Source organism: Phocoena sinus, chromosome 14 (genome assembly GCF_008692025.1).
Source record: "Phocoena sinus isolate mPhoSin1 chromosome 14, mPhoSin1.pri, whole genome shotgun sequence".
Taxonomy (NCBI): Eukaryota; Metazoa; Chordata; class Mammalia; order Artiodactyla; family Phocoenidae; genus Phocoena; species Phocoena sinus.
This window is the reverse complement of record NC_045776.1, coordinates 55,088,098-55,100,548: the sequence shown is the minus strand read 5'-3', so window position 1 is coordinate 55,100,548 and position 12,451 is coordinate 55,088,098. Positions and strand designations below refer to the sequence as shown.

Here is a 12,451-nt window from a genome sequence, read left to right as displayed (position 1 = left end):
AGTTGAATATGCTCAGTACTTCCATCTAACATTTCTACTATTAAGAATTTTTCTCATACAATAGTTGCAGAATTGTGCTAAATATACATATGAAATATTAATTATAATACTAAATGTAATAACAGCAGAGAGAAAATTACCCTGATGCCCACGTTGCTTACATAACCATTAAAAGGAGTATTTACGTAGCCAACAAAAGGATTGAGTTAGAGCTATATTTACTAACATGATAAAATGTCCAAAAGATAGCAGTGTTAAATGAATAAAGCAGATTGCACACAAAAAATATATAGTATAATCTCATCTGTGTAAATTTAGTATTAATAATCATTTTTATATATAATATATTCTACATATGTTAAAAGATGCTCAAATATGCATCAAAGGATTGACCGTGCTTCGTGGGGAACTTTTGCTTTCTACATTATATACTTCTGTGTTTTAGTTTTATACAACTTATGTTAAATGGCTTTCTATTTAGAAAAAACTGATTTATTAAAAACATAGAGAAAAAAGAGGAATAAATCTAACTGCTCTGAATAGTCATAACATTTATTTCAAATTTGGGTTGGGCCTAATCTGTCACATAAGCTATCAGTTATATACAGATACATTTTCTATATGAACTATAATATATGCATAGCTATTTAGAAACTATGGAGTGATATCCAAAGCCAATTCCTTAATTTAAGGGGGAAAAAAAAATGAGGATGCTCTATAGTTATATTAATAAGGTTAATACCTAAATCTCCTAATGTCAACAATTCTAACTATGATAAATGAAATTTCTTCCTTCTTTTGCATTTTGTTATCTGCAAATTCAAAACTTTCAACAACACAATCCCATGAGGTGCTCCCTTCTAATACAGAGCTCACAGGAAGTATATCCTGACAAGTCCATGCAGGAATCACAGACATTTATTAGGCACTTTGGAAATGAACAAAACTGCATTTTACTAAGATCAGCAGAGTCCAAGTGCATTATAATGAAGTTGCTCATCAAACACGTAAACATTGAACAAAAAGGTTATAAATCACAAACATTCCAATAATATTACAGAGGTTTCTAATGAAATGGGACTTTGTTTTTCAAGCAAGATGACTAAAATAGAGCACCTCTACTTTTGGTTATTTCTTCAGGTGGACGATGCTGAAGAACCTAACAAAACAGGGGAAAATAAAGCACCCAGTAAGTTCCAGTCCATAGGAGTGCAAGTAGAAGAAGAGAAATGGTGAGTCCACATGCATTTGTCCCCTTTCGTCTTGATGTTGGCAAGTATGGTACACGTATTTTTTCCCTATGAAAAACCTTCAAGATTCAGTGTTATTTCCCGTTAACTTCTGGGAGAATTCAGAGGGTGAGCCTGAGTCAATATTAGCTGATTCCTTCCTCTACTTTAATACTGGAGACCACTCCATTTAAATGTTAGCTAGAATAGTAGTGTTGGGGCCCAAAATATGCCTCAATGGCACGTTGATTATTTTGAATTAAAACTACTTAAGAAACAGTCAACGCGAGAGGGATACTTTTACCCTCCTCTCTGTCTCCCTGAAAGCAAGAAATAGATTTCCCATGTGAAAGGTGCTCTCCTCGTACTGGGAGGTAGAAAGACACCATTATCACCAGAGATAGGGGACTCAGGGCTGAGAAGCCTGCACACTTGTTACTTCTTCTTTTCTTTTTTTTAAATTTATTTTTTTAACATCTTTATTGGAGTATAATTGCTTTACACTGGTGTGTTAGTTTCTGCTTTATAACAGAGTGAATCAGTTATACATATACATATGTTCCCATATCTCTTCCCTCTTGCGTCTCCCTCCCTCCCACCCTCCCTATCCCACCCCTCCAGGCGGTCACAAAGCACCCAGCTGATCGCCCTGTGCTATGTGGCTGCTTCCCACTAGCTATCTATTTTACGTTTGGTAGTGTATATATGTCCATGCCACTCTCTCACTTTGTCACAGCTCACCCTTCCCCCTCCCCATATCCTCAAGTCCATTCTCTAGTAGGTCTGTTTCTTTATTCCTGTCTTACCCCTAGGTTCTTCATGACATTTTTTTTTTCTTAAATTCCATATATATGTGTTAGCATACGGTACTTGTTACTTCTTTACTAATTTACTACCTAAGCGCAAACTTTGCTTAAATTCCTTACTAATTAAACACCCAAAGCTAAGTTTCTTTGTCCTGTCAATCCCTCTCATATTTATTGCTTCTTTGTCTAAAAAATATAAAAGCTATCTGCTCTGGCCACTTCTTGGGTCCCGTTTCTTTGCAACCTCTATGTGCACACAAATTAAATGGGTTTCTTTTTCTCCAGTCCACAGGACACAACCTGTCTTGTGTCAGTTTTATGATTGGTCCAGCCACAGGATCTCAAGAGGAGAAAAGGGGAAATTTCCCCTCCCTGACAGTAGAATAAGTGGGTCCCACTCACACACACATAAATACTGTGTGGAGTACTGTTGTGTTGCCAAACTATCCCTCTTCAAAAAACCGTCGCACTTTTGACTATAGACTTTTTAAGAGAAGAGGACTTATTGGTATTTTTATTTCTAGAGCTTAATAGTGTCTCATGTTTAGTGTGTGCTCAATGAATGATGAATGAATGAATGAACAAATGAGGAGTAGGAAGGGGAGAAGACTCCCTGTCACTATCCAGGATCACCAGTTTCTTTAGATTGTTCTTTAAGATCAGCTTACTTTAGACTTAGTATCTAGAAGTAGGAAATTTAGAGTTTGAGAAGATCACAGAATCCGGAAGCTGGAAAGGACTTCTGAGGTCAGTCCATTCATTTTATAAATGAGAATTTGATCTGGAGAGGTTTGTGGGTTTCCCAGTCAAACTGTGAGGACCATGATGGATGGAACTATGTTTTTTTTTTTTTTTTTTTAATTAATTCATTTATTTATTTATATTTTTGGCTGTGTAGGGTCTTCGTTTCTGTGCGAGGGCTTTCTCTAGTTGCGGCGAGCGGGGGCCACTCTTCATCGCCGTGCACGGGCCTCTCACTGTCGTGGCCTCTCTTGTTGCGGAGCACAGGCTCCAGACACACAGGCTCAGTAATTGTGGCTCACGGGCCCAGTCGCTCCGTGGCATGTGGGATCTTCCCAGACCAGGGCTCGAACCCGTGTCCCCTGCATTGGCAGGCAGATTCTCAACCACTGCGCCACCAAGGAAGCCCCGGAACTATGTTTTATTGAGAGTAATACCCCCAGCTTCCAGACTGTGCTTTTTTTTTTTTTTTTTTTTGCGGTACGCGGGCCCCTCACTTCTGTGGCCTCTCCCGTTGCGGAGCACAGGCTCCGGACGCGCAGGCTCAGCGGCCATGGCTCACGGGCCCAGCCGCTCCGCAGTATGTGAGATCCTCCCGGACCGGGGCACAAACCCGCGTCCCCTGCATCGGCAGGTGGACTCTCAACCACTGTGCCACCAGGGAAGCCCCAGACTGTGCTTTTCATATACTAAGTATGTAGTGAATGTTGGCTGAATGTAGTAAAACTGCAGTTATAGTGGGAGGAAGAACTCTATATTCTAAATCAGGATATCAGTTCAACTTTCCCACTAACTTTTTATGTGTTAATAAGGAGAAATCAGTTGGATGTCATCCATCCAACCATTCATCACCCATCCATTCAATAAATATCTATGGAACGTCTCCTATATACAAGGCCCCATGTAACATAAACTTAAAATCTGAGAATAAGTCACGCATCAGTTCATGGAACGGGTCCTATTTTATAGCCTCCTGTTATTGACACTGCCTTTGTATCTAAAAGGTTTTCAATATACATATATATAACATTTTGATGCTACTATATCTGATATAATTACACAATGCTGGAAGCCCAGAAAATTGGTACAACCCTAATGTGGAAACTAATATGACAAAAATTAGCAATAATTATACAACTATCCAAATCTATTGACCCAGGAATTCCATTCATGGGGCTATCCTGAATGAAATCACTCAGTGAAAGGGAAAAAATTGTGGAACATTACCTATCATTGTAAAAGAAAAATGTCAGTCATCACGTGTCAAGCAATAAGAGAATACTTTTGTAAGTTATAGCATGTCACCAGGATAGACTACTATACAGCTATTAAATGTGATTATAAAGAAGATGTGGAAACATGGGAGAAATTCCCATGATACGATGTTAAGTGAAAAAGAGGACATAATACCCACATATAATATTCACAAAGAAGAACAAGGACTGAAACGTAATCTGTAAAAATGGTAGGTTTAGGAGTGATTTTTGTTTTCTTTTACTCTAAAATGTTTACTTATTGTATCTACTTCAAGTTTTAGTAATCATTACTTTCAAGCCAACCCTTCTGGTACATGTTCCTTTCATTGTTTTAGAAAATGTTTTGAAAATGTAAACTCAGTAGATATGAAAGATCTCATGGTAAGAAAACATATTCCTCCTTCCCCTACAAGCCCGACTTGCTTGTTTTCCTCAATGATGTAGTGGTTAAGAACACAGGCTCCTGAACCAAGATTCAAATCCTGACTCTTCCACCTACTAGCTGGGAGGCCTTGATCAAATTACTAAATATCTTTTTGCCTTGGTTTCCTTATCTGTAAAAAGAAGATAACAGGCAATTTCTGGTCCAGCAGGTAAAGAAGAGCTTAGAAGTCACCACTCTGTTTTAACAACAAGTAAAAATGCTGTTCAAACTGAAAAATCAACAACTCTTCTTAAACCAGTCAGAGAAGTGAGGCCACAAGAAAAGTCAGTGCTCTAGGTACTGCAGAGACTCACAGACACAGAGAATCACAACTTGCTGGAGTAGAAACCCACAAGAGAAAGCCCCATGCGAACCAGTACCAGGGTAGGAAAACATGAACTGTAACTGATGAATTGCTGGCAGCCCAGGGAGGACAAGTCTGAGAGTTGAAATTTTTACAGGGACCCAGTCATAGGGGGGCCTCCATACTTTCATGATTCTTACCAGCAGAAGATCTACCAGGTCCTCACAGTGGAAATCAGAGAAGAATCCTCTCATGCTTCTGACGGAGAGAGGGGAAAGGAACCATTCTGAAATATGCCAGAGCATTCTGTTCTTAACAAGACCTGCCTGCAGGAGAAACTAATTTACCAGAGCCTTATCTGCTGGGTTTCTAATCTGAGCCTAAATCTACCTGGGAGAAGGGAAATACCTAACCCCAGCCAGCCCCTTCTTGCCATCCTGTCCTGCAGTGGGGGGAAGGTGGGGAGAGATTGAGAAACACTGTTGAAGTTCACAGTCCAAGGGCACAGGCTCACTGAAAGACTAAGAGCTAATCGTAGGACTAGAGAATGCTTCCCCTCCCCACCACCTCACCACCGCATTTATTAAAAACCCATTATTCACCACAGTTGTTTCACCCAGTACATCATGTCCATCTTTCAACAATGACTTACAAGGCATACTAAAAGGTAAAAAACACAGCTTGCAGAGACTAAACAAGCACTAGACCCAGAGTCAACTATGACAAGAATGTTGGAAGTCTGGGTGTACTCTGATGCTTTTGCAAAAATGTTCCTATAAAAGGGTTTCATCTTCAAGGAATTCGTGGAAAACACTCTGACAAGTACAGGTTTCTGGTAACTGACTATACGGCTGAACTGAATGAATAAGCATTGTCAGAACTCTAATGGAAAACTGATGAATTCATAGAAGTGCTAACAAAAGATCAAGATAAAAAAAATTAATTATATGGGACTGAGTGAACTGATGAGGATGCTTATAATTTTTGACTTTCTGTTTGAATAAAAAAAAAAATTCCACAAGGACTCAGGGGCAAAAAATATACAAATCAATTTTCACTGCAAAGTAAAGGAGCTGTTGCAGTGGAGGATTCCTGGACTGAATGTCAATATTCTGACATAGTATGAGTGTGTTTCGTGTTTGGTAATTGCAATCATTGTTGCTTTTGTTGTGGTCATCCATTTACAATGCTTGGGGTCAGTTTATTTACCTCTTGTAAAAATAAAATACAGTGTGTGTGTGAAAAAAATAAATAAATGATTTAAAAAGTTTAAAAAAAACCTGAAAGCAGGAAAACAATAAGCTTGGATGGATGGCTGGGTAGATGGAGAGATAATAGGAAGTATTCATAAATTCACTGGTGAAATTTGGTAGGTTGAATCAATCGAATCTAAATCAAATATTTCTTTAGAGGGTATGGAGACATGCAGCTTTTAGGTTAAATGACAGTTTAGAGAAGTGGCAAGTAAATGAAGGTTTTGTACATTAAAATAAAGATCTGGGTTACACAATTTGATAGCAATTAAACAAAAAAGAATGTTGGAAGTAACAGATCAGGAATTTTTTTACACTATGATTAAAATGCTAAAGACTTTAATAGAAACAGCAGACAGCATACAAGAACAGATGAATAATGTAAGCAGAAAAATGGAAATTCTAAGAAAAAATAAAAAACAAATGCTAGAGATTGGAAACACTGTACCAGAAACGAAGAATGCTTTTGATGGACGCATTAGTAGACTAGTCATGGCTGAGGAAAGAATCTCTGAGCTTGCGGATACAACAGTAGAAACCTCTAAAACTGGAAGCAAAGAGGAAACAAAACCTGAAAAAAATCAGAACAGAATATCCAAAAACTCTGGGACAATTACAGAAGGTGAACATATGCATAACGAGAATACCAGAAGGAAAAGACAGAAAGGGACAGAAGCAACATTTGAAGCAATAGTGACTGAAAATTGCCCCAAATTAGTGTCAGACACCAAACTACAGATTTAGGAAGCTCATAGAAGGCCAAGCAGGATAAATGCCCAATACAATACACCTAGACATGTCATATTCAAAGAAAACCAAGGAAAAATTCCTGAAACAAGACAGAAGGAAAAGACACCTTTCCTATTGAGGTGCAAAACTAAGGATTATATGTGGCTTTTCCTCAGAAACCATGCAAATAAGAAGGGAATAGAGTGAAATATTTAATATTTGAGAGAAAAAAACAGCAGCCTAGAATCCTATACTCTGTGAAATTATCCTTTAAAAAGGAAGGAAAAATAAAGACTTTCTCAGACAAACAAAAATTGAGGGAATTTGTAGCCAGTAGATCCAACTTGCTGAAATGTTAAAAGAAGTTCTTCAGAGAGAAGGAAAATGATATAGGCCAGGAACTCAGTTCTACATGAAGAAAGGAAGGGCATCAGAGAAGGAAAAAGTGAAGGTAAAAGAAAAACTTTCATTTATCTTATTATTAATGGATCTAACAGATAGATAACAGTTTGTTCAAAACAATAATAGGAACAATATATATGAATATATTATACTCTTGAGTATAAATGAATTGAATAACAGCAATCATACAAAGGATGAAAGGTAAGAATTAGGGCTACTTAATTATTATAAGGTACTTGCACTACTCTTTTTTTTTTTTTTTTTTTTTTATAAACCTATAGATATTTATTTTTTTATTTTTTTATTTTTTTTTTTAAACATCTTTATTGGGGTATAATTGCTTTACAATGGTGTGTTAGTTTCTGCTTTACAACAAAGTGAATCAGCTATACATATACATATGTTCCCATATGTCTTCCCTCTTGCGTCTCCCTCCCTCCCACTCTCCCCATCCCACCCTTCCAGGCTGTCACAAAGCACCGAGCTAATATCCCTGTGCCTTGCGGCTGCTTCCCCCCAGCTATCTACCTTACTATGTTTGTTAGTGTGTATATGTCCATGACTCTCTCTCGCCCTGTCAAAACTCACCCTTCCCCCTCCCCATATCCTTAAGTCCGTTCTCCAGTAGGTCTGCGTCTTTATTCCTATCTTACCCCTAGGTTCTTCATGACATTTTTTTCCCTTAAATTCCATATATATGTGTTAGCATACGGTATTTGTCTTTTTCTTTCTGACTTACTTCACTCTGTATGACAGATTCTAGGTCTATCCATCTCATTACAAATAGCTCAATTTCATTTCTTTTTAAGGCTGAGTAATATTCCATTGTGTATATGTGCCACATCTTCTTTATCCATTCATCCGATGATGGGCGCTTAGGTTGTTTCCATGTCCTGGCTATTGTAAATAGAGCTGCAATGAACATTTTGGTACATGACTCTCTTTGAATTTTGGTTTTCTCAGGGTATATGCCAAGTAGTGGGATTGCTGGGTCATATGGTAATTCTATTTGTAGTTTTTTAAGGAACCTCCATACTGTTCTCCACAGTGGCTGAACCAATTCACATTCCCACCAGCAGTGCAAGAGTGTCCCCTTTTCTCCACACCCTCTCCAGCATTTATTGTTTCTTGATTTTTTGATGATGGCCATTCTGACTGGTGTGAGATGATATCTCATTGTAGTTTTGATTTGCATTTCTCTAATGATTAATGATGTTGAGCATTCTTTCATGTGTTTGTTGGCATTCTGTATATCTTCTTTGGAGAAATGTCTATTTAGGTCTTCTGCCCATTTTTGGATGGGGTTGTTTGTATTTTTGTTATTGAGCTGCATGAGCTGCTTGTAAATTTTGGAGATTAATCCTTTGTCAGTTGCTTCATTTGCAAATGTTTTCTCCCATTCTGAGGGTTGTCTTTTGGTCTTGGTTATGGTTTCCTTTGCTGTGCAAAAGCTTTGAAGTTTCATTAGGTCCCATTTGTTTATTTTTGTTTTTATTTCCATTACTCTAGGAGGTGGGTCAGAAAGGATCTTGCTGTGATTTATGTCATAGAGTGTTCTTCCTATGTTTTCTTCTAAGAGTTTGATAGTTTCTGGCCTTACATTTAGGTCTTTAATCCATTTTGAGCTTATTTTTGTGTATGGTGTTAGGGAGTGATCTAATCTCATACTTTTACATGTACCTGTCCAGTTTTCCCAGCACCATTTATTGAAGAGGCTGTCCTTTCTCCACTGTACTTTCCTGCCTCCTTTATCAAAGATAAGGTGTCCATATGTGCGTGGGTTTATCTCTGGGCTTTCTATCCTGTTCCACTGATCTATCTTTCTGTTTTTGTGCCAGTACCATACTGTCTTGATTACTGTTGCTTTGTAATATAGTCTGAAGTCAGGGAGCCTTATTCCTCCAGCTCCTTTTTTCGTTCTAAAGATTGCTTTGGCTATTCGGGGTCTTTTGTGTTTCCATACAAATTGCGAAATTTTTTGTTCTAGTTCTGTGAAAAATGCCAGTGGTAGTTTGATAGGGATTGCATTGAATCTGTAGATTGCTTTGGGTAGTAGAGTCATTTTCACAATGTTGATTCTTCCCATCCAAGAACATGGTATATCTCTCCATCTATTTGTATCATCTTTAATTTCTTTCATCAGTGTCTTATAATTTTCTGCATACAGGTCTTTCGTATCCTTAGGTAGGTTTATTCCTAGATATTTTATTCTTTTTGTTGCAATGGTAAATGGGAGTGTTTTCTTGATTTCACTTTCAGATTTTTCATCATTAGTATATAGGAATGCCAGAGATTTCTGAAGGTACTTGCACTACTCTTGAAGTGATATAGTATTATTTGAAAATGAACTTGGATTAGTTGTAAAATGTACAGTGAAAACTCTAGGGCAACCACTAAAAAGAGTGAAAAAGAAGTATAACTTACATGCTAAGAAAAGAGGGAATTGTGTGGAAGACAAAACTAGGACAACAAATAGAAAACAGTTAACAAATATGGTAGACATTAATCCAACGATATCAATAATCACTTTAAACGTCAATTGTCTAAATATACCAATTAGAAGACAGACATTGTCAGAGTGGATTAAAAACAATACCCAATTTTATGTTTTCTACAAGGAACCCAAGTTAAATATAAAGACACGTACAGATTAAAAGTAAGGGGATCGGACTTCCCTGGTGGTGCAGTGGTTAAGAATCCACCTGCCAGTGTAGGGGACATGGGTTCGAGCCCTGGTCTGGGAAGATCTCTCATGCTGCAGAGCAACTAAGCCCGTGCGCCACAACTACTGAGCCTGCGCTCTAGAGCCCGCCAGCCACAACTACTGAGCCCACGTGTCACAACTACTGAAGCCCGTGCGCCTAGAGCCTGAGCTCCACAACAAAGAGAAGCCACCGCAATGAGAAGCCCGTGCACCACAACAAAGAGTAGCCCCCCCACCCCCGCTCGCCGCAACTAGAGAAAGCCTGTGTGGAGCAACAAAGACCCAACGCAGCCAAAAATAAATAAATTTATTTTAAAAATAAGAATAAAAGTAAGGGATCAGAGTGAAATAAGTCAGAAAGAGAAAAACATATACCATATGCTAACACATATATATGGAATCTAAAAAAAAAAAAAGGTTCTGATGAACCTAGGGGCAGGACAGGAATAAAGATGCACACATAGAAAATGGACTCGAGGACACAGGGAGGGGTAAGGGTAAGCTGGGACGAAGTGAGAGAGTAACATTGACATATATACACTACCAAATGTAAAATAGATAGCTAGTGGGAAGCAGCTGCATAGCACAAGGAGATCAGCTCGCTGCTTTGTGACCACCTAGAGGGGTGGGATAGGGAGGGTGGGAGGGAGATGCAAGAGGGAGGGGATATGGGGATATATGTATACATATAGCTGATTCACTTTGTTATACAGCAGAAACTAACACAACATTGTAAAGCAATTATACTCCAATAAAGATGTTAAAAAAATTTTTTTAAAGTAAGGGAATGGAGAAAGATATACCATATTAACACTAGTCAAAAGAAAGCAGGAGTGGCTACATTAATTTCAGACAGCAGACTTTGGAGTAAGGGAAATTATCAGAGATAAGGAGGGATATTACATAATGATAAAGGGTTCAGTTCTCCAAAAAGACATAACAATCTTTAATGTTTATATGCTTAATAAGAGCATCAAAATACATGAGGCAAAAACTGATAGTATTGCAAGGAAAAATAGATGAATCCACTCTTATATTTGAAAACTTCAACCCCCTCTATCAAAAATGGACAGATCCAGAAAGCCAAATATCAGAAAAGACAGAAATGACCTCAACAGCACCATCAATCATCTGAATATAACTGACATCCGTAGACTACTTCATCTAACAGCAGCAGATTACACATTCTTCTCAAATTCACATGGAACATTCACCAAGATAGACCACATTCTGGGCAACAGAACATATCCTGATACATTTCAAAGAATAAAAGTTACACAATGTCTGCTCTCAGACCACAGTGGAATTAAACTAGAAATCAATAGCAGAAAGACGGCTGGAAATTTCCAAAATATTTAGAGATTAAACAATACATTTCCAAATGACACACGAGTCAAAGAAGAACTCTCAATAGAAATTTTTTAATATTTTGAGCTGAATGAAAATAAAAACACAACTTATCAAAACTTGTGTGATGCAGCAAAAATAGCACTTAGAGCAAAATTTATAGCATTGAATGCATATGTTAGAAAGGAAGAAAGATCTAAAGTCAATTGCCTATGCTTCCACCTTACCAGACTTGAAGAAGAAGAGCAATTAAATCCAAAGTAAGCAGAGGAAAAGAAACAATAAAAACTAGAGCAGAAATTAATGAAATTGAAAATAGCAAATCAAAATAGAACATCCACAAAACCAAAAGCTTATTCTTCGAAAAGACCAATAAAATTGATAAGCCTCTAGTCAGGCTAACTAAGGAAAAAAAGAAAGAAGACACAAATTACTAATATCAGAAATTAAGGGACTTCCCTGGTGTTACAGTGGTTAAGAATCTGCCTGCCAATGCAGGGGACATGGGTTTGATCTCTGGTCCAGGAGGATCCCACATGCCGCAGAGCAGCTAAGCCTGTGCGCCACAACTACTGAGTCTGCGCTCTAGAGCTCACAAGCCACAACTACTGAGCCCGCGTGCCACAACTACTGAAACCCGCATGCCTAGAGCCTGTGCCCTGCAACAAGAGAAGCCACTGCAATGAGATGCCTGCGCACCTCAACGAAAGAGTAGCCCACTACAGAAAGCCTGTGTGTAGCAGCGAAGACCCAACACAGCCAAAAATAAATAAATAAAAGAAATTTAAAAAAAAGAAATTAGAGGGGGACATCACACAAATCCCATGGAAATTAAAAGGATAATAAAGGGGGCTTCCGTGGTGGCGCAGTGGTTGAGGGTCCGCCTGCCAATGCAGAGGACACGGGTTCGCGCCCCGGTCCGGGGGGATCCGGCATGCTGCGGGGCGGCTGGGCCCGTGAGCCATGGCCGCTGAGCCTGCGCGTCCGGAGCCTGTGCTCTGCAGCGGGAGAGGCCACAACAGTGAGAGGCCCACGTAAACAACTCTATGCCCACAAATAATAACCTAGATAAAATGGACCAATTCCTTAAAATATAAAATCTGCCAAAACTCGCACAAGAAGAAATAATCTGAATAGGCCTATATCTATTAAAGAAATTGAATCAATAAATAATAATCATCCAAAAGAGAAATCACCAGGCCCAGATGGGCTCACTGGTGAATTCTACAAAATATTTAAGGAATGACTTATATCAA

The 12,451-nt window shown here is 38.4% G+C and overlaps 1 protein-coding gene across 3 annotated transcripts in view; it reads left to right on the top strand.

Moving 5' to 3' along the window:
• Nucleotides 1-12,451, top strand: part of DLGAP1 (DLG associated protein 1) — a 325,501-nt gene that overhangs the window by 269,710 nt on the left and 43,340 nt on the right. For all 3 annotated transcript variants that reach the window (XM_032602889.1, XM_032602891.1, XM_032602890.1), the window contains exon 6: nt 1,141-1,232. In XM_032602889.1, the coding sequence (XP_032458780.1) occupies nt 1,141-1,232 (92 nt within the window). The remainder of the gene's footprint in view (nt 1-1,140; nt 1,233-12,451) is intronic.